The following is a 19,718-nucleotide window of genomic DNA, read 5'->3' as shown; positions in this document are numbered from 1 at the left end:
GTCATTATATTAGTAAAAATGTAAAAAAATTGTTGTGTTATTGATCATTTTATTAGGACCTTTTCTGAGTTGTATGAAAAACAAAATAATGTGATAGAGAATTTCTATTTTAGGGTTCTTATTCATGCCAACTAATAGATTAAGAATCTTTCTAGTAATTGTTCATAGAAAAATAACAGCAAACACGGAATACAAGATGAATTTTTCTGTATTTAATAACATTACAACCACCAAATGTCCACAGATCGCGTTTCTGTAGACTAGCTCCCGTGCGATGCCATCTGGTGGAGGAGAATAGTATTACAGCTACAACTCGGATTTCAAAATTGCATGTCGATCTTCACTTGTTTCAGAAGGTTATTGTGTTTATTTTCTCTTCTTTTGACTTTAAAGACATTAAAATTAATATTGAGATAATTACAGAAGCAAACACTGACACTGAGTGCTGCAGAATATATGACATTTATCAGAAAGAAACATCAGTTGATCTGTTATGAATTAGTGGGGTCTGCAGTTCTACTTCTCTTATTGGATGGCTGGAGTTTAAATTTACTGGATAAGAAGAGTGTGGGCAGAGCTTTGCTTAATTTGAGAAAACACCGTTTTTTACGGCGTTCTGTGACACTTTTTACCACGTAAAAAACGGCGTTTTCTCGGGACATTGAACGCCGTCGCGCGTAAAAAGCGGCGTTCAGTGACCAGAAAAACGCAGTTTTTTACGGCGTTCTGTGGTGCTCTTTAAACGCCGTAAAAAATGGAGTTTTGATGGGATTTTCGCCGTATTTTACTGCGTTCTGACTTATAAAACTGCGTTTTTTGCGTGACCTTTTAAACACACGCGTGGTAAAAGTGGCGTTTTGTGGCACAGTTGGCTTGCCATACCTCTCTGGCTGCAGTGCGCGCTCCCGACACAGGGGGAACAGAATTTCACACAACACCTGTTAACCAATCCAGCGAATCCGCCATTTTGTTTCTCGCAGTATTCTTGTAGTTCAAGTTGAAGGACGCCGAAGCAGCAAGCGGTTAAATCTAAATGTTCTGTTGTTGGATGTATTAACCCACACCAGTCATTACACCGTCCTCCTGGATCAGAACCTCTTCGGAGTTCCTGGTTAAATGTATTTTTCATGGAAACGTGTCGACATCCGTGGAGAAAATCCTCTTCGTTTGTGTGAAGGAGTGTTTCAGCAACCTCGGCCAGAATGAAGGAGGATTAGCCGAAAGACTCCGTCTGTCTGAGGGTCAGTTTCTTCTGTCTATGGAAGCGACGGACAGAGCAAAGAGGTTAGCTGCAGATAACGGTAAAATGACAGCTAGCTTGATTGTTGAGGTGTTGATAGAACTGACTGGCTGTTGTTCTGATAGCTCAGCTTCGTACCTCCTGTTAATGTTAGCGCTGTTTGCTCGCTTTTAGCTCCTTAAGGACATCACCTTATTGTGTTTTTAATTAATAATATTAAATGAACAGTTTTACAGTCTGTTTAGTTGCCCTTTTTGTCTTGAGAAACACACGATCCAAATGCTTTCAGTGATGTTCTTGATGCTAGCGTTAGCTAACTCGTTAACTATGTTGGGCTCTTTGTTTAAAAGTTGTATTCATTCACTTTGTGGTAAAATTAACATTTTAAAAGGTATCTTACATGTAGTTTGTGTAAAAATATTGTCAGTAACATTAGTAATGGATTACAGCTTTTGTTTCTACTGTGAATTCCTGAACGTTTCTCTGCTATTGTTGAATAATTGACATTTTTCATGTAGTCTACTAGAGCAGAGGTGTTGAAAGTCAGTCCTCACCAGGTCCTGATGTTTCTCTGCTTTAACACCTGATTTAGATGATTGCTGCTCAGCAAAAGCCTGTTAATCAACCATCGTTGTTTGTTGCATTTGATAGCTTACAGCTACAGTATTAGTTTTAGTGCTGTTGTTCTCATGCATTAGTAAACGTAGCACATTGTTGGTGCAATGATTTTCTATATACTTCTTGTTTTTTACACATTTGCTGATATTTATGGAGGGAAAGTAAAGTAATGGATTCTTGTTTGGCTCTGCAGCCTGGAGGAGGTCGGGGTTGAAGTTCATCATTTGCATTTAAAGAGACGGCAACAAAACGAGGTCAAAAAGAAGCTTAAAAAATGAGTAAAATGAACCTGAGGAGCTAAAATCAAACCAAAACGATGCAGTTCCACTTTATACAAACCACATCTGAATGATTTAAATAAGAAAAGGATGGATTTAAAAGCAGGATTTGTCCCCTTTAAAGATTTTAGTTGCACTGTCCTTAAAAAATGTTTTTCTTATAATCTCTCTTTCGCTAATTGAGTTAATAGAAAAGCTGCTATCAAAGTAACAGAAAAGTGGTCAGATATGGAAACATTAGTTACAAATTTAAAATGTTCAGACCCTTACTGATGATTAAGTCCAAAATGTGTCCCCTTTTGTGTGTTGGCAGTTTCAGGTGTTTAATCAAACCCACATTTTTAAGTTTATCACATAGTTCTTTTGCCTCTTTGTCTTCATATTGTCAACATGGATGTTAAAGTCTCCCACAACGATTAAACAGTCATAATCAACACATATCACAGATAGAAGGTCATTGAAATCATTGAAAACGTTTGATTTGGATTTTGGAGGCCTGTAAAGATTCAGGAACATAGATCCAGCAGGGACCTTTACCTGGACAGCCAGATATTCAAAGAGTCAAATCTGCCCAGGAACACCTTCTTCCACTTTAGTGAATCATGAAACAAGGTGGGCAGCCTCCTCCTCTCCTCTGCTTCCTGGTCTGGTTATTTAGAGGCGTTGATTCTATCAGTCTCACTATTTTCATGTAACCATGTTTCTGTTGAAAACATAAAATCAAGATTATGCTCAGTAATTAAATCATTGATTAAAAATTATTTTCCTGACAAAGATCTAATGTTTAATAGAACCAGTTTAAGTGACTTAGTGGCTGGTAATATTTCTCTGGCAAGATGAACTCGACAAGGAATAGATTTTAGGTTTTATTTCTGTCTATTGTTTCTTATCTAATCTTTTTTTCCTGCTACGTATTAAAACAGAGATATTGCAGCATTCTGCCATCGGAGCCCAAGCTTTTCCTGGAGATAATCACTGCTGGTAGTCTTATCACCTGGACCCTTGACATCTCACAGAGATGTTTCTGGGGTCTGGGGGAAGGAGGTTTGGGCTCCTCTGTTGGGTCTAGGGGGGTCCATTTGTCTTGTTGGAGTCTGAGGAGGTTCTATTTGTTGTAGTGATGAAGAAGTCTCTTTCTGTGTCAGTTTTTCTCCACGGTTCATCCTTATCTCAGCAGGCTGCAGTTGTCCTTCAGATCCACAGAGTGGGGAATATGTGAAGGATGTGAATGTGGTTTATGAAACATTTTTACAAGTATATAAATCATTATATGATAAGAACTGCCTGATATTAGTGTCACAAAAATAAAAATGACATTTGTAAAACCCTGGCTGACCAAGGGACTGTTAAATATTATAAGAAGAAAATAAATTATATAGAGATTTTGTTAGATTTCCAACTAAATCTAAAGAAATGAAATACAAGATTTATAAAAACAAGTTAACAACGTTAATATGACAAGCCAAGAAAGATTACTACAATTTAAAGTTGAGAGAGAATAGTGGTGATATGAAAAAACATGGAAAATATTGAATAGTTTTGTAAGACTGAACTAAAATCATCGTCCTGGAAAATATTTTTTAAGGAAGAAACAAGATTGTCTGAAAAAAATAAATAATTTTAATTCCTTTTTTGTAAATCTAGAACCAGACCTGGTTTCTTCCATTAAGATAAATGATAAAAGAGGTGGAAATGTGCAGCGTGGCTGTAGAAGTTTACACTCAATGTTTCTAGGAGATATAAGTGAAAATAAAATTCAAACTATGGTGAGAAAAAACAAAACTAAAACATCTGTTGATAGTGACGGGACTGACATGATGATTATAAAAAACTATTGAAAGTATTATTAAACCATTTACTTATATTTGTAATTTGTCCAAAGTGGCAAATTTCCAGGGAAAATGAAATTAGAAAAAGTAATTTAAAGAAAAGTCTGAGATATTTTAACTTAATTTTGTAATTAAGAGTCTAAGATCTAACTGATCTTTATGTTTTTCCATAGAAATATTTCCAGCTTGGGCCAAAGTTCTCCTGGTTCTGCTGGTTCTGCTGGTTCTTCTTGCTGTTTCTGGAGGCCTTTTATTTCATTTCAGACATTATTTCATGTCAGGTAAGTTCCTTTTACAACCGTATCAATGCTGATGTCTGACATGCTGAGGTTTTAACAGTTTTCATTCGACACATTGAGACCATTTCAGACACTGAACCATGAGCTGAAGCAGAAAGATGGAGGAAGCTTCAGGGTTGCCATGGTTTCATAGTCATCATTTTACTATTATGGGATGGATCCCCTAACATGCTCAGTTTTCTGTGTTTCTATGATCAGAAACTGAACCCAGATTAACCCCAATATACCTTTATGGTGAATAAGAATACAAAGAATGTCCAAGTTTAGAATGGAAAGTACTGTAGTACTACTGTAGTACTACTGTAGTACTACTGTAGTACTCCAGCAACCCACCCATTCATCCATCTTTTGTCGTGAAGATGGAGTCCTTCCTCCTAGCAACTCTTCAGTTTCACCTGCGTTTATCAAAGCTAAAACAGATTTAGTGCCTTGCTAAAGTATTTACACCCCTTTACTTTTCCACATTGTGTTACTTAAACCTATAAAAATAAATACATTTAATGTGATTTTAGGCAGTAGAACAACATAAATTAGTGCATATTTAACAAGTAGAAGGAAATCAATGATTGTTTTCCAAATTAAAAACAATAAAAGTATAAAAAGTATGTCATGTATTTGTATTCAGCCCCTCTGAGTCAATATTTAGTAGAACCATCTTTCTCTGATGTTCCACCTGAAGCCTTTTGGGGACGTGTCTCTACCAGGTTTCCTCATTTAAAGACTCAAATGTTTCCATTCTTCTTTTCAACAAGTTCAGTCACATTGGATGAACAGAGTCTAGAATCAGCAAGTTTTAAGTCATTCTACAGAAACCAAGCTGGGTTTAGATCTGAACTTTGACTAGGCCATTCTAACACATAAATATGCTCTGATCTGAACCATCTCATTGTAGCTCTGGTTTTATGTTTAGGGTCGTTGTTCTGCTGGAACATGAACTTCCTCCCAGTCTCAAGTCTTTTCAGCCTCTAACTGGTTTCCTTCCAGTCCTGTTTTTAGCTCCATCCATCTTCCCATCATCTCTGACCAGATACCCTGATGGAGAAAGTTCTCCTCCTTCCCTCTTCTCCATTAGTTTCTTATTCCCTTCTTACATTACATCATGAAATACTTTAAACAGCTTCTGTTTGTGGCTAAATAAAGTCTAACATCTGATTGGTTAACCTGCACAGCAGCTCAGCTGCAGACCAATAACCTTTTCTATAGCAGTGTTAGAATAACTGAGTGATTTAATTTGTGAGGCTGAGAAATAAATAAATTCATGATGTGCTGCATCACATGACCATCAAATAAAATAATGATGAAATAATCACTAATAATTATAACTTGAATGTCAGACTTTTATCATTTAATCTCTAATTCAAAGGTAATGTTTAAGCCGTCCAACCGGGCCTTCTAAGGTTGATGAAGAGTGAGTTTAATAAAAGGAGAAGCACTGTGAAGTTCCCAGAACCAGAACCATCATGAGGTTCTGACTGTCCTGCTGAATATTACTGCTGCTTCCTCTCACCACTAAACACAAATCCATCCCAGGTTACAGGGTGATGACCTGGAGGTCATTGGAAACACTTCTCTGCATTTGACTCATCAGTCAACTGTTTTCACTCCTGTCCACTAGGAGGCAGCAGTAATGTGGTTCATCATCTGTTAGTTAAAAAGTAGAACAGATTGGAGGGATTTCTCTTCATGAATAAACATCTGGATGATAGTGAGTCTTTTCTTCTGTGTTGAAATGAAGTTTTGATCACATGCAGCTCTGTCAGCTGCATTCTGCATCTGCATGGTCACAAAACCCTGAGTGACACGTTGTGAAGAGGTGGTCTTCTCCTGGAATATTACTGAGGACCATTACTGTGAACATCAACATCATCAGTTCTACTGCTGTCAGTGCAGCTGATCTGTTTGTTTCTCAGTCTACAAGGTGGAGATGGATCCAGGAGTGGAGTCTGTTCTGCTGCCCTTTAAAACTACAGTCCGTCTACCTGAAGGAGTCATAGTAACGTGGAGAAACAGCTCTGGTAGGATGGTCTACAGTAATTACAAGATCTTGAACGATTCCAGTGAATCCTTGAGCTGGTCTGAAGAAGAAGAGCTTCAACACAGGCTGTATAGAAACAGAACAAAGATGAAGATAAAACTAAAATCTGGAGACTTCAGTTTGACCCTGAAGAACCCCACAGACAGAGACACAGACATCTACACCTGCACCGTCTACAAGAGGAGCTCAGATGAAATCCTGACTAAGAAACAAGTGCTGCTCAATGTCAAAGGTCAGTACTGTAAATAAAAGTCACATTTTATTCATGATATCTTTAATAAAACCAGGGGAGTTGGTCTTTATTCTGAGTTATTAATATGAAGGTTAGAATGAGGAAACATGCTACAGAAATATAATCTTTAATACTGAAGAAAATGATGTAATAAAGAATAGAAACATTATTCATAATAGATGCTGTGAAACTAAAGGTATTTCCTGGTATTATATGAAATGATTGAATATTTAGGAGTACCAGTATCCATCCTTTCATCCATCTATTGTCCATACCCACCTATCCGTTCAGGATGGCATGGAGGGGGCTGGTGCCTAGAACCATTGGGTGAGAGGTGGGGTCCAGCCTGGACTGGTCACCAGTCCATCACAGGGCAGCTGGACCAGTAGAATCTGTGGAAAATTAAATATTAAATGACTAAACTTTACTGTTTCAGGTTAGTTTTTCAGTGGCAGAGTTAAAATGATAAACTTATAGAAACATATATTTGTTTTTGTGGTTTTATTTCAGTAAAAACTTGTTCTTGTAAAAACAGTAACGGCTCTTTGTTCAGATTCTAACTTTCTTCTCTTCTCCAACCAGCTGGAGCTGACTCTTTTATCATAGCCATAGACTTTGGTTCAGGATACAGTGGCTACGCCTTCAATGTCAGACCCAGAGAGGAAGGAGGTGGGACCCAGTTAAAGAGATGGGGTGAAGAACTGGGACTGGACTCCCCAAAGACTCCAACCTGCTTCCTGTTGGATAAACATAAAAACTTCTGGAAGTTTGGTTATGAAGCTAAAACAGCGTACAACAAGATGAGAAGAGAAGAAGCTGAGAAACATAGTTTATTTGAAGACTTCAAGAGGAGAATCAGAGTAAGTAAAGTAAAGATCAGCAGATCTTCTTCCTCCTTGGGTCCTGCTGTGACCTCTATGAACTCACCTGTCTTCTCAGGTTGAAACTGTGTCTCCATCTGAATTATCTGAGATAGTTTAAAGCTGCTCTCTGCCTCCTTCACAGCTTTCCTCCTGTAGTCATGGAAACAGGTTTTAACTCTGTGGGTCCCTATATAGCAAACCTAATGAACACCTCTTTCATTTCTTGCTGCACTCTGACTGGTTTTGAACTGGTTTCTGTACAACAGCTTTAAAAAGCTGAACTTTGACCTTTCTGTTCTTTCCAAAGCAGCTTTTTGCTCCTAGTTTTAGAGAAGATCGTCTATCTACAGCTGCAGTCTGATGTTGTTTTCAGATTTGTTCAACTTTTCAAAGATCCAAAGTAGGTTTTCAGCTCAGCCTTGAATTGAGGAGTTTTGGGTTTTATTTTAGACAATTTATTGTTATGAATATAAAATGAACCCATTAGAGTCAAAATGTTTAAAATAAAAGAATGAGTTCTGGTCCAGTCTTTTATATCATTAAATAATAACATCCTAATATTATAATTTAATATTAATGCCATAATTTAGTTGAAATAACGTTTCAGTTTCAGTCCAGAAAAAGGAAACATAAATACGATCATAAAAAGATGTGAAATTGTTTCTGTTTTACAGAAAGAACAAGATTCATCCAAGTCATTTCTATATGTTTAATAAATTGGTTTGTTGGATAAATTCAATGAATTATTTTAAAGTGAACTTTCTTGACCTTGTTGGTGACTAAATCCTTGTTATTATAAGTCCAGATCAACGACCCGTTAATATTCATAAAGTTAATATTCTAATAAAACTGACAACGAGGAGTTATTGGACAATCAATCATAAACCTAAGAAATTTATTACATTTTATCCAAGATATTAATGCCATTAATGAGAATATGTTTATTCAGTGGTGTCTGTATATATTGGGTCCATTTCTGTTTTGTAGCAGCCTAACAGAACCAACTAGAACCACATCAGAACCTGGACTGGATTCTCTCTCAGATACTAGAACATCTAAAGTCCTCAAAAACTCAGTAGATGTCAGAAGATTTCATTCACTAGTTGGAAACATAATTCATATTATTTTGGATCCATTTCTCATAAAATATTGATTTATTTTTGTTTTTCATATTTTAGTTTTTCCAAATCGAACATTAATGTTGATGTTTGTAGATAAGAAGCCGACATGATGAAAAGTTAGACGACTGAACAGGAATTTAGTCGACATTAAATCACATTTAAGAAGAAATTCAATCCGTCCAATTAGTTTATTAATAAGGTTTGGTTTTAATCACCATAATCTGTTTGTCTCTAATGAAATGATTGATCCAGTTCAGCTTGAAGATCATATCTGATGTATTGAAGTCTAACATATTTAAACCTCCTTGATTATAAAGATTATTTAGATCATATCTGTTGAAATAATGAGATTTATTTTTCCAGACAAAGTCATAAAGAGCAGAATCCACTTTTTATGAAGGATTTATGAACATCTATGAGTTTTTCAGGATAAACTGAGTGAGATAATCTCTCTGTTTTAGATCAAATGATTCTAGCTTTCAGCGACAGATCTCTCATGATCCACGGATCAAATCTAGTTTTCATTTTAGGAATTAAATGTTGAAAGTTAGATATGATCCTCTCAGACTGATCTCAACAAATATTAATTCCCAAATCAGTTTCTTCTTCTTTGACAGGAAGACCTTCAGTTTCTTTATGGACACAACCTCTTTGAGAGGGAACAGGACACATTTCTGAATGTTTAAAGTAAGCCCAGATCCTCCAGAGAAACATTAATACAGTCTATAATTTATTTATCTGAAACTCATCTTTCAAGAAGATATCTGAATGATCTGCTGGTTGACAGCATTTCATTTCCTGACCTGAGACGGTGATCCCTTCAAATGAGTCCTTTTGGATCTGCAGCAGTAACATCTGCATCACTCATAAAAACAGGACTGGGGCAGCAGGATCTCCCAGTTTAATTCCCTGAGAAATGGGAAATCTCCCAGTGGTTCCCCACAGAAGTTTAACCAAACTGTTACAATCGTTATAAAATGTTTTAATGGCTTTTCTGAAGCATTGACCAGAATCTAGGAAGTCCAAAACATCAAGTAAGAATGTGTGGTTTACAGCATCAAAGGCTTTATAAATGTCAATAAACACAATATAGCTGCTGTCAGTGATGTCATCCTTATAACCAATCAGATCCAGGATCAGCCTAATATTGCTGCTTATGGGTCTTCCTTGCATCAAGCCTGATTGACGGTCATCTAGAACGGTCTCTAAACAGGACTTCAGTCTTTCTGCAGCAATATGAGAGCAATGTTGCATCATTGTTAATGAATGTAACTGGCCTCCAGTTATCAACCTGTACTGGATCCTCATCAGGTTCTGGTATCAATGTCATGAAGTCCTGACACATTGTTGGAGGCTTACAGGCTTCTATGGCCTCCTTAGAAACATCTAATAAGAAGTCAGTGATGTGGTCCTGAAACATCTGATCCAATCCTCCAGGAAGGCCGTCATTACCTGGGATTTATTGTTCTTCAGTTACTGATTCAATGTTTCACTTCTTCCAGGTTTAATTCTTGATCCCAGAACTCCTTTAGATCTTTGTCAATAATTAGTTTTATTTTTAATTGTTGAGAGAAAGGGGAGGTTATTACTGTCAGTTCTTTTAGAGCTTTTGGTTAAATTCCTCAATAAAGACAGAGATTAGTTGAGTTTTCAGATATTTTATAGTTGATTTTAGGTTTATGTAAATGGTTGATCATTTCATTTCATTTTTCCAGATGATGAAAGTATTTGTTGTTCCTTTCTCCGTTCTCCATCCATTTCCATGGAGAGAGAACATCAGCACCCTGAGCCAAACCCTGATAAATACGACCTAATTCAGGTTGTAGTTCAGTAACTTATTGATATCAGTCTGAGAAGCTCATCGTCTTCATGAACAACAATTATTTCTTTTACAACTTTATTTTTCTCTTTTCTTTGGCTAATTTCTTCCATCTTTTAATTGCAGCTTTTTAAATTAGAAATTCTGCATATTCCCAATATTTGCCATAAATATTTTCTTCTACTGCATTCCTCCAATTACTGCTAATAATTTATTTTAAAGAGTTTATTATTAAAAAGTATATTATTTAATATGTTTTATTGCCTGGTTTATCATGTGTAAGTATAAAAGGATTGTTTTATGATCAGTAAATATTAATGTTTCTATTTTAACGTCACTTTAAGTCATTTGAGCCTAAATCTATTCTAGAAATCTTATGAAGATCTTTTTATTCCAAATGGATTTTTTTTGTCTCCAAATATCAGAACAATTCAACAGCAAATATAAATCATGAAGTTCAGTCTGTGAATCTGTGGATTTTCTCTGTGGAAAATCATCTATTTGAGGATTATTAATGTGATTTAATCTCCTCCTAAAACTAGTTTTATATTCAAAAAGATGTTTAATAAAGTATAAATTTCCTCTTTAAATTCCTTAAAATAATTCTGATCATTTGGCTTTTTTTGTAACCATTTATGTTCCCCAACACAGAAACATGATCCATAAATTCAGTGACTAAAATAATCCATCTTCCATAACTGAGCAACATTTTTAAGTATCTTTCCCTGAAAAGAGCCTCTTAATATGGCAACACCAGCTGATTTATTATTCCTGTCAGACATCCAGATGTTTTCTCTCCACCGAGTTTTCTAAAAGCTAAAGTCTGAAGCCACAGCATGTGTTTGTTGTAGAAAATAAAAAGCTGCCTTTCTCTGTAGCTGATCATGAATACTCCTTACATTCAACCAATAAAGTGATCAAGACAGAATGATCAATAGATCAATAAACTCACTTAAAGACTGAAGGTTGGTGAATGTAGAAAATGATTTTCATCACCTTGGGAATGTGTCAGAAGCTCAGAGCAAACCAGGAAATTGTCACTAAACCTGAAATGATAAAAATGTTTCCTGCATTTTAATTGAACTCCTGAAAAACGGCATAAATCAGAGATAAAGAAAAAGTGTCAGAAGACGAGGAAGTTCCTTATTCCTCTGATTTCCTTCCATCAGTGAAGGTCCTGGCTCCATGAAGAAGACTTTCTTCTCCTGTCTGCGTTCCTCATCAATATGTGGCCATAATTTGTTGTTCAGCTCTTCATCTTTGGTGGTTAGATCTTCACCACATTTTAACTTTCTGGTTCTGAGGAACTCGGAGCTCTTTGCAGATTTCCAGACTAGATCTTTGGTTGATCTTGAGATGAATCTGATCACTGGTGGATTCTTGCTGCTTTCTTTCCTCCCAGTTCAGTGGCTCACATCAATGTAGAAACATGGATCTTCTCCAACGTCTGGAGCCATGGCCGAGCAAATTTCTATCACTCGTTGCATAACCTCCTTCGCTTTTTTAAACCAGTTAGTAAAGATGGAACAGAACCATCGTTCATCTCTCCTTATCAAAACGTTAGCCTTACTAACAACTGATGATTCCCTGCTGCTTACTGGGCTGAGGATTTGGTGAAAGAGCATAAAACAGAAAATGTGTTCATTACACTGGAAATCATTCATATTTAACAATAATGTCAAATGAACAGTTAAACCTGAAAACAGTTTATGATCCTTTTCAAATCCAGTCTCTACAGCAGCTTTGTAAAACATGTAATCTATATTAAAATGTCAAATATGAACAAACATCTGTTTGCAGCTCAGGGAACACTGAAGCACCAAGCTTGGTGAACACATTTTAATGTTCACATCCGTATAATAAATATCCATCAATGGATCCATCAGAAAAACCTCCATCTAATCTATTTATTGTGAGGCAGCGACGGTCTGAGACAAAATGAGGATTTTAAACAGGTTTTATCCATATGAGCTTCTGGACCAGGACTGATCCTGTTGAGCTGCTGCAGTTTTTACAGCTTCTAGTTGTTGATGTTTCATCTCTGCTTACTGACCACATCTTCATGAACATGAGAACTCATGGAGGATTTCTATCTTCATTCGTTTGTCTCATTTCACATTCAGTGTAGTTTGGAGAACAACTCCAAGAGCAAAGCTCAGGCATCAGTAATAACTTTGTGGAGGAAAATAATGTCCTCATCATCTCATTGAAGCATCATGGTGATGGGGACCTGTGCAGCTGGTAAGGTGTGGCTGCTGATAAACTCTCCAGATCAAGTCAAACATGACCAAACCTCCACGTTTCCTTCACGTCTCTGGCATCTAACTGACAATGTCCTCTGGTTGGTGTTGGGATATAATGTGCAGCAAATGTTTTCAAGAAACAAACATGAAGAAATAAGATTTATTGCAACATCATGTTCTGGTCGGAGCTCTGAGGTCAACATCTCAGCTGCTGCTGGAAGTCCCAGCCTCTAAATGAGAAACAAGAGGTGGTCATAATGTTTTGGTCACTGCTTCTATATTTTAGGATTTATTTCCTGTCTTGGCATTTCAGGCATGAAGAAGCTGGTTGTCTACATTTGCTCTACAGAAAGGAGACCTGGAGATGGATCTTAGTTGTTGAATTGATTTTATTAAATCAGGACTGCATCTGGCATCAAAACAGACAGGTCACATCACTGAACTAGGAACCGGTGTTTATATGACCTTTAACCTTTAGGATTATTCTTGGTTGCTGCATCTAAATGATGGAACGTTCTGCCTCTCCATATCAGAGGTGCTCAGACCCTGGAAAATGTTCAATCTTTGCTGAAGACCCACTTCTTTGCTGTGTTTCTTTCACCCTGTGGACGACAGTTTGGAAAAGCAGGAACTTCCTTTGCAAATGAGCTTCATAGATAAATTTGACCTCTGACCTAAAACTGAACCATAAAGACATCTACAACTAAAGACTTTAGTATTTTAAATCAAAGAAAATACACAGAGAATCCAGCTCTGATTAGTTTTTCAAACCAGTAAAATCTGTTACTTCATCTTTAAATCCGTCACTCAGACAGAGAAGCTCAGAGGAAAAAATACCAGTTTCTGTTTGGACTGGTTTTAAGACGACAGTAGTTTACCACCAGTAAACCTGACAAACTGACCTGAGTTTGGATACAAACTAACAAACTGAAACCTGTTTCCAGGACGACTGGAGGAAGAGAATCAGAGCAGCCAACAACTACTTCTACTATATGGAGGCCCTGAATGTTTTTAAACTAGTTCTGAGATTCCTGAAGGACGATGCTCTGAAAACCATCAACGTTCATCCAGAAGGTGGAAAGTTCACAGCCTCTAACTTCACCTGGGTGTTGAATGTTCCTGCCGTCTGGAAGGATTCAGCTGAAGGGTTCATGGTAGAAGCTGCTATTCAGGTAACATCATGTTTTTAAAGAGGACAGCAGCTCTGAGATGTTCAGAAGATTCAGACTTTTCATTTCTCTTCCAGGCTGGTCTTGTAACAGAAGACACTAAAGGCAAACTGATGTTGGTTCTGGAACCAGAAGCAGCTTTGACCTGGTGTTTGAAGCTTCCATCTGATGGTTTCTTCACACAGAACCACAGCAGAGACTCACAGGATCCATCTCCAGGACCAACAGATGCTGGTACCAGCTGTAATGGTACTGTGTGGATCTATAAAGTCTGTCATACAAACATTCACCATAGAACAAGTTCTGGTCTGTATTCTAGGACCAGTTCAACATATCAATGGATTCTTTAGGTGATCCGTTGAACTAATCCTGTCGATACAGAAAACTCATGGAAATGTTGAAGTTTTTCTTACATTTTTGTTCTTAAATGTTTCAAACCATCAAACATTTTAATCCTTCAAAGATAACCTGAGTAAATACAAATAATGATTTCATTTCTTCCTAAAATAATCTAAATAATGCTCTCCAGACCAACCTGACTCTATGTAAAGAAGTCATTTCCTCCTAAACCCAATAACTGGTTGTTCCAACCTTGATGCAAACACCTTTTTATCTGGGAATAAACCTTTTAAATCACTGAGGAGGAATTTTGGACCAGAATCATTTTAATTCAGCCACGTTGGAGTGTTTTCCAGCATGAGTTGATGTTAGAGGTTCTGTCACGGCATCTTCAACAGATTCCAGTCCAGACTTTGACTAGGCCACTCTTTTTAAACCATTCAGAGGCAGACTTGCTGGTTTGATTCAGGTTCTCTTGAGTCCAGAAATCTTTGGATCAACAAGACGGGTCTTTGAGTTCTTTGGGTCAGCAGTGGTTCTGACCCTGAAACTCTCCCATGGAGGCCATTTTTGTCCAGTCTCTCTTTCTTGTTGTTGAATCATGAACTCTGACCTTAACTGAGGCCTGCAGAGCTTTAGATGTTTATTCTGGGTTCTTCTGTGACCTCCTGGATGAGTCGTGGATGCTCTCTTGGAGCTCTCTTGGTAGGACGGCCACTCCTGAGAAGGTTCTCCACTGTTCCATGTTTTCTCCATGTGTGGATAATGTCTCTCTCTCTGTTCACTGAGGTCCTAACTCCTTAGAAATGGCTTCGTAACCCTTTATAGACCGATGTCAGTGACGTTGCTCCTCATCTGTTCTTGTAGTTCTTTAGATCATAGAATGGTGTCTTGGTCTCTTGGGTCTTTTAGCCTACTTCATGTTGTCAGACAGGTTCTGTTTACCTGGTTTCCTGGTTCTAAAGGTCTGACGGTAATCAGACCTGGGTTTGGACCCTGAATAAAACAATGTGGCTGAATGTTTAGTTTGGATTTAGTCTGAAACATGACGACCAACAGAAGTTAGTAAACTGATGATTGGCTGATATTACAAACAGGGAACTTGATGAGAAAACCCCGAGCTGAGAGAAGCAGGCAGCAGCAGTGGCTTGTTGTTGAGAGTAGAGGTGGTGAGTTCATGTCTGAAGGAGCAATGCAGCTCAGATAGAAACGGACTCACAGGCGTTCTCTCATTTATAACATGGACCTGGTTATCAGGTTGTTAAAGGACACTTAAGGCTTTCTCACTCTGAATATGTGAGTTCATGTAAAACCAGCTGTGTGAGAGGAACCATCATCATGATGAAGCATGGCTGGAAACCTCTAAAAATCACTGAGACCTCCTTAAAGCAGAGCAGATGTGTTCAAACTATAGTTCTCTGCTAAGATTTAAACCTCCTCCTTAAGGCCAGACTTTATTTTAAAGTGGTCTTGATCAGTAGATCTCCAGGTTTGCTCCAGGTTTTAGACTTTGCTGGTTTTTACTCTCCTTCACTCCATTATCTGACCATTTCAGAGGAATTTATCTTTGTTTCTTAAGCTTAACTCTGACCAGCAGAAAAAGCCCCTAAACTTGAAATGTTCATCAGTGATAATCAATAACCTGCTTCTGATAAAATACCAAACATAACAGTTTGATACAGAACCTATTTTAGGTCCAAAGAGCCATTAGCTGAAAACTTGGCCTCCAGAAGACGATCAGTTGAAGGATGATGGATCACTGAGGTCTTAGAGACATGATTTCCAGATACTGTCCATCTGCTGAGGACTCTGGTTAATAACATCTTCTAAAAGCCTCGGTAAAAACTGATCTAGACGGCTTTCAAAGATAAAGTCTTGATCCTTAGAACAGATTGTATTTATTTTTAATTCTTTATTTCTCTTCAACTGTTTAACTTTACTGTTTCTGTTTCCTCTTTCTGAATTTAAAAAACTAAATCAGAATAAATGATCTGTTTGAATCTGTGGTTTTTTAAAGATATAAAGAGTAAAAACTTAAACACAGGATGAGCCTTTAGTCTTTTAACCAGACAACCTGAATATAGATCCTTCCAGTTTGATTTTCTACCAGAAGCAGCTTAACTCTGCTGCAGCAGAAACCAGCTCCATCCTCACCCTCCTCCAGCTACTGTAACTTATATCTGCAGCTCTACAGAGCGACACGCTGAGACCACGTCCTGCCTCCCTGGTGAACGCCGGACTCTCAGAGCGCTGAGTGTTCACAGGCAGGTTCTGCTTGTATGAAAACCTCACTACGAACTCTCAGGCTTCTACGTTTCAGCAAACATATCAACCTTTCAGGTTCTGTTGTTTCAATTATTTAGAACTGAAAGCAGGAAAAATGTGAATCGCTTCAGATGTTTCCCATGATGCAGCTCAGTTTAACCCCCGACTGTGAAGCTACATTTGGTCGACATACCAGAGGATCTGTAAACATGATGATGAAGATATGTCAGAACCTCCAGATGATGTCGTGTAGAGCCAGATGAAATAAATCTATCCTGAAGGAGGTAAATCAATAAAGTCTCTTGATAAAAATATTGAACTACTTCAAGTCTATGAACAGTTGCTTCTTCAGCAACTCCTATCACTCACTGAGGCCATCCTGTGATATCAGAGAAACGAGGCCTTGTTTGTCTTTGTTTCCATCCTGAAGATCAGGCCTCAACAGGCTTCATGTGGACACGTCCACTTTGCTGGACTCAGGCCTCAGGGCTTCATCACCAGACGTAACATCTCCACCTCTAACACTGAATCATGACACCTTCAGCATCAGTTCTACTCTAATATCTGTCAAAGACGCGTCTCTCAGACAGAAAAGACTCTCACTGTCCATTTTTATTGCTGTTGGTGACCTTCTAAGATGGTCTGAGGGAGCTGCTTTGACACAGGGTCATCACTGATCTGGAAACTTCTCCAGAGATTTCCAGCATCACAAACTATGGAGGCAGAGACGGTGATAAATGAACCGGCCTAAAAACCTCCAGCTGAGCCTGAAGCAACCATTGAACGTTTTTCATAGAATCACTCAGTGAGGTTTCTGTGTTTGTTCAGATCCACCAGGAAGTCAGGTGGCAGTACACTTTGAGAAGGAACCAGAAGAAACCAAAGTCCTGCTGGAGACCCAAAACAGAGACGGAAAACGGTACCTTGTTGTGGACTGTGGAGGTAACTGTTACACACGGTTATTCAAATGTTTATCAAGATACGAGTTTTAAAATCTTTGTGTTCAAACACCAAGAGAACCAATAAATGTGGATTGATGTCATCTTTTTGATTCATGTTGCTGAATGTGAGTTTGAATCTGCAATAAGTTGTTTTCTGACATTTATCTTTTATTCTGTTTTATTCTCTTCCTGTTTGTCAAAAGATGAAACTATTGACTTCACTGTTCTTGACGTCCTGGAAGGAGGAACCTTGAAGAAGCTGCAGGAGGCCTCTAGAGAAGATCTGGGAGGACGAACTGTGGACAGAAAGTTCAAACAGTTCCTGAGAGAAATTTTCTCTGATGGAGTCTGGAAAGAATATGAACGAAACTTCTCCAGTGAGGTTCAGAAAATGATGTATGATTTTATCCGTCTCAAACAGGTGGATGAAGATGTTCAGATCAGCTGCTCAGATAACCTGAGAGAACAGGCTCAGAAAAAGAAAGAGATTGAAACGTTCTTTGTCTCGGTGGAAGGAGCTTCCTGGGATGAAGGAGTCATCAGAATCACCAGAGAGAAACTGAGATCTTTCTTTGATTACAGACTGCAGGGCATCACCAAGAGTCTCAGAGAAGAATTACAGAAAGTTCTCAACATTGGGTCTATTGTGTTAGTGGGGGGCTTTGCTGAGAGCCAGATACTACGTCAGCACATCACTGATCAGTTTGGACCTCAGTGTAAAGTTCTGTGTCCTCTTAGACCCCAGGAAGCCGTCCTGAAAGGAGCTGTAGAGCTGGGAAGAAACCCAAAGTTGGTGTCGTCTCAGAAAAAAGGTCCAGCTTGCTTGAATTGGTTTTCATGAGATTTCTTTTAGCAGCAACTGTTACTAATAATAAAATAATAGTGATGATGATGGTGATTTCTAATCCCAGATATTGTCTTTATTTTTAATTAACTGATGGAAATAAGAGTTTAAATTCTTAATGAATTAATAATGAGGTTCTGACAATGATCCAAACTGTAGATCTTCTCTGTAAATGAGATTAAAATGTGTCAACATGTAGTTTTAGTTCCTGATTTCTGGTTCTGCAGATGAAATATTTTGATGTGAAGTTCTGTGGTTTATAATATAGAGTTCACTCTGTGGTAAATCAGTGAATTCTTGTTTAAATAACTGATAATTAGTAAAGTGTCAAGAAGGTCTTGGAGTAGGACCCAAATGCAGACAGGCAGGCAGAGGCAGCTTGGTGAGTAAAAGTTTAATAAATAACAGAAGAGAAAACTGACAGCAGGTAGGATGTAGCAGATGCAGACATGAACATGGACAGGCTTGGTTTGGCATAAACTAACAGTCTTCTCCCACAAGACAAACAAAACAGAAGAGTATATTTATGTAGAGCAGGGCGAAGGTGAAAGCAGTGAGGCTGGTTAGCATGAAACAGGTGGACCGAATGAAGCTGATTAAGGAGGCAGTGGCTGAGAGGAAACAAACCCGTGGTGCAGGGGGTAAGCAAGCGACCCATGTTTTTCTATTCAATACAGTTTATTTATATAGCACCAATTCAGTCCTGGACGCAGGCTGTCAAGGGATTGAATACTGGCCCATCGACGTTTACTGCTCATCTTCCACCCTATTTCCTGTCAACCTGCTGTTGAAGAATAGAGACTAGTGTCTAAAAAATCTAAAAGTAACCAAACTATCCATCCATGGCTGCAGGTGTATAAAGTTTGGTGAGGAGAAACCTGACTGGCCTGCAGAGTCCTGACCTCAACCTTCTTGAACACCTTTAGGATGAATTAGAGCAGAGGTTGCAGTTCTGGTTTTCTATTTGAGAGAAAGAGAGAATTCTCAGTAAAACAAAAGTATTTTTCATTAAATATCAAACTTGCTTCATTCAGCCAAAACAAATCAGGGTTTTCTGTTGCATCTTCAATTATTTCTCATAATACTGAAGACGTGAAATATAAAATGAAACTGATCCTCAACCACATTAAGTTTACATAACATACAGGTCCTTCTCAAAATATTAGCATATTGTGATAAAGTTCATTATTTTCCATAATGAAAATTTAACATTCATATATTTTAGATTCATTGCACACTAACTGAAATATTTCAGGTCTTTTATTGTCTTAATACGGATGATTTTGGCATACAGCTCATGAAAACCCAAAATTCCTATCTCACAAAATTAGCATATCATTAAAAGGGTCTCTAAACGAGCTATGAACCTAATCATCTGAATCAACAAGTTAACTCTAAACACCTGCAAAAGATTCCTGAGGCCTTTAAAACTCCCAGCCTGGTTCATCACTCAAAACCCCAATCATGGGTAAGACTGCCGACCTGACTGCTGTCCAGAAGGCCACTATTGACACCCTCAAGCAAGAAGGTAAGACACAGAAATAAATTTCTGAACGAATAGGCTGTTCCCAGAGTGCTGTATC

General features: G+C 37.9%; 2 protein-coding genes across 5 annotated transcripts; both read left to right on the top strand.

Moving 5' to 3' along the window:
• Positions 1–920: 920 nt before the first annotated feature.
• On the top strand, positions 921–13,021 carry LOC124871646. Of its 4 annotated transcripts, none has more exons than XM_047371108.1 (4): positions 921–1,241; positions 4,139–4,246; positions 6,175–6,531; positions 7,114–13,021. In XM_047371108.1, the coding sequence occupies exons 2-4, from the start codon at positions 4,240–4,242 to the stop codon at positions 7,473–7,475; spliced, it is 726 nt and encodes a 241-aa protein (XP_047227064.1). In that variant the 5' UTR covers positions 921–1,241; positions 4,139–4,239; the 3' UTR covers positions 7,476–13,021. The 4 variants fall into 4 exon arrangements, with proteins under 4 accessions (XP_047227064.1, XP_047227063.1, XP_047227061.1 ...); XM_047371107.1 differs by having other exon boundaries at positions 921–1,284; XM_047371105.1 differs by having other exon boundaries at positions 921–1,301.
• Positions 13,022–13,513: 492 nt separating this feature from the next.
• Positions 13,514–18,189, top strand: LOC124871640 (heat shock 70 kDa protein 12A-like). The gene is made up of 4 exons (XM_047371100.1): positions 13,514–13,749; positions 13,824–13,995; positions 17,179–17,292; positions 17,495–18,189. The coding sequence occupies exons 1-4, from the start codon at positions 13,570–13,572 to the stop codon at positions 18,130–18,132; spliced, it is 1,104 nt and encodes a 367-aa protein (XP_047227056.1). The 5' UTR covers positions 13,514–13,569; the 3' UTR covers positions 18,133–18,189.
• The last annotated feature ends 1,529 nt before the right edge of the window (positions 18,190–19,718 follow it).

The sequence above is a fragment of the Girardinichthys multiradiatus genome, chromosome 7 (genome assembly GCF_021462225.1).
Source record: "Girardinichthys multiradiatus isolate DD_20200921_A chromosome 7, DD_fGirMul_XY1, whole genome shotgun sequence".
Lineage (NCBI taxonomy): Eukaryota > Metazoa > Chordata > Actinopteri > Cyprinodontiformes > Goodeidae > Girardinichthys > Girardinichthys multiradiatus.
Note: the sequence above shows the minus strand (reverse complement) of the source record. Positions and strands in the feature narration are given on the sequence as shown.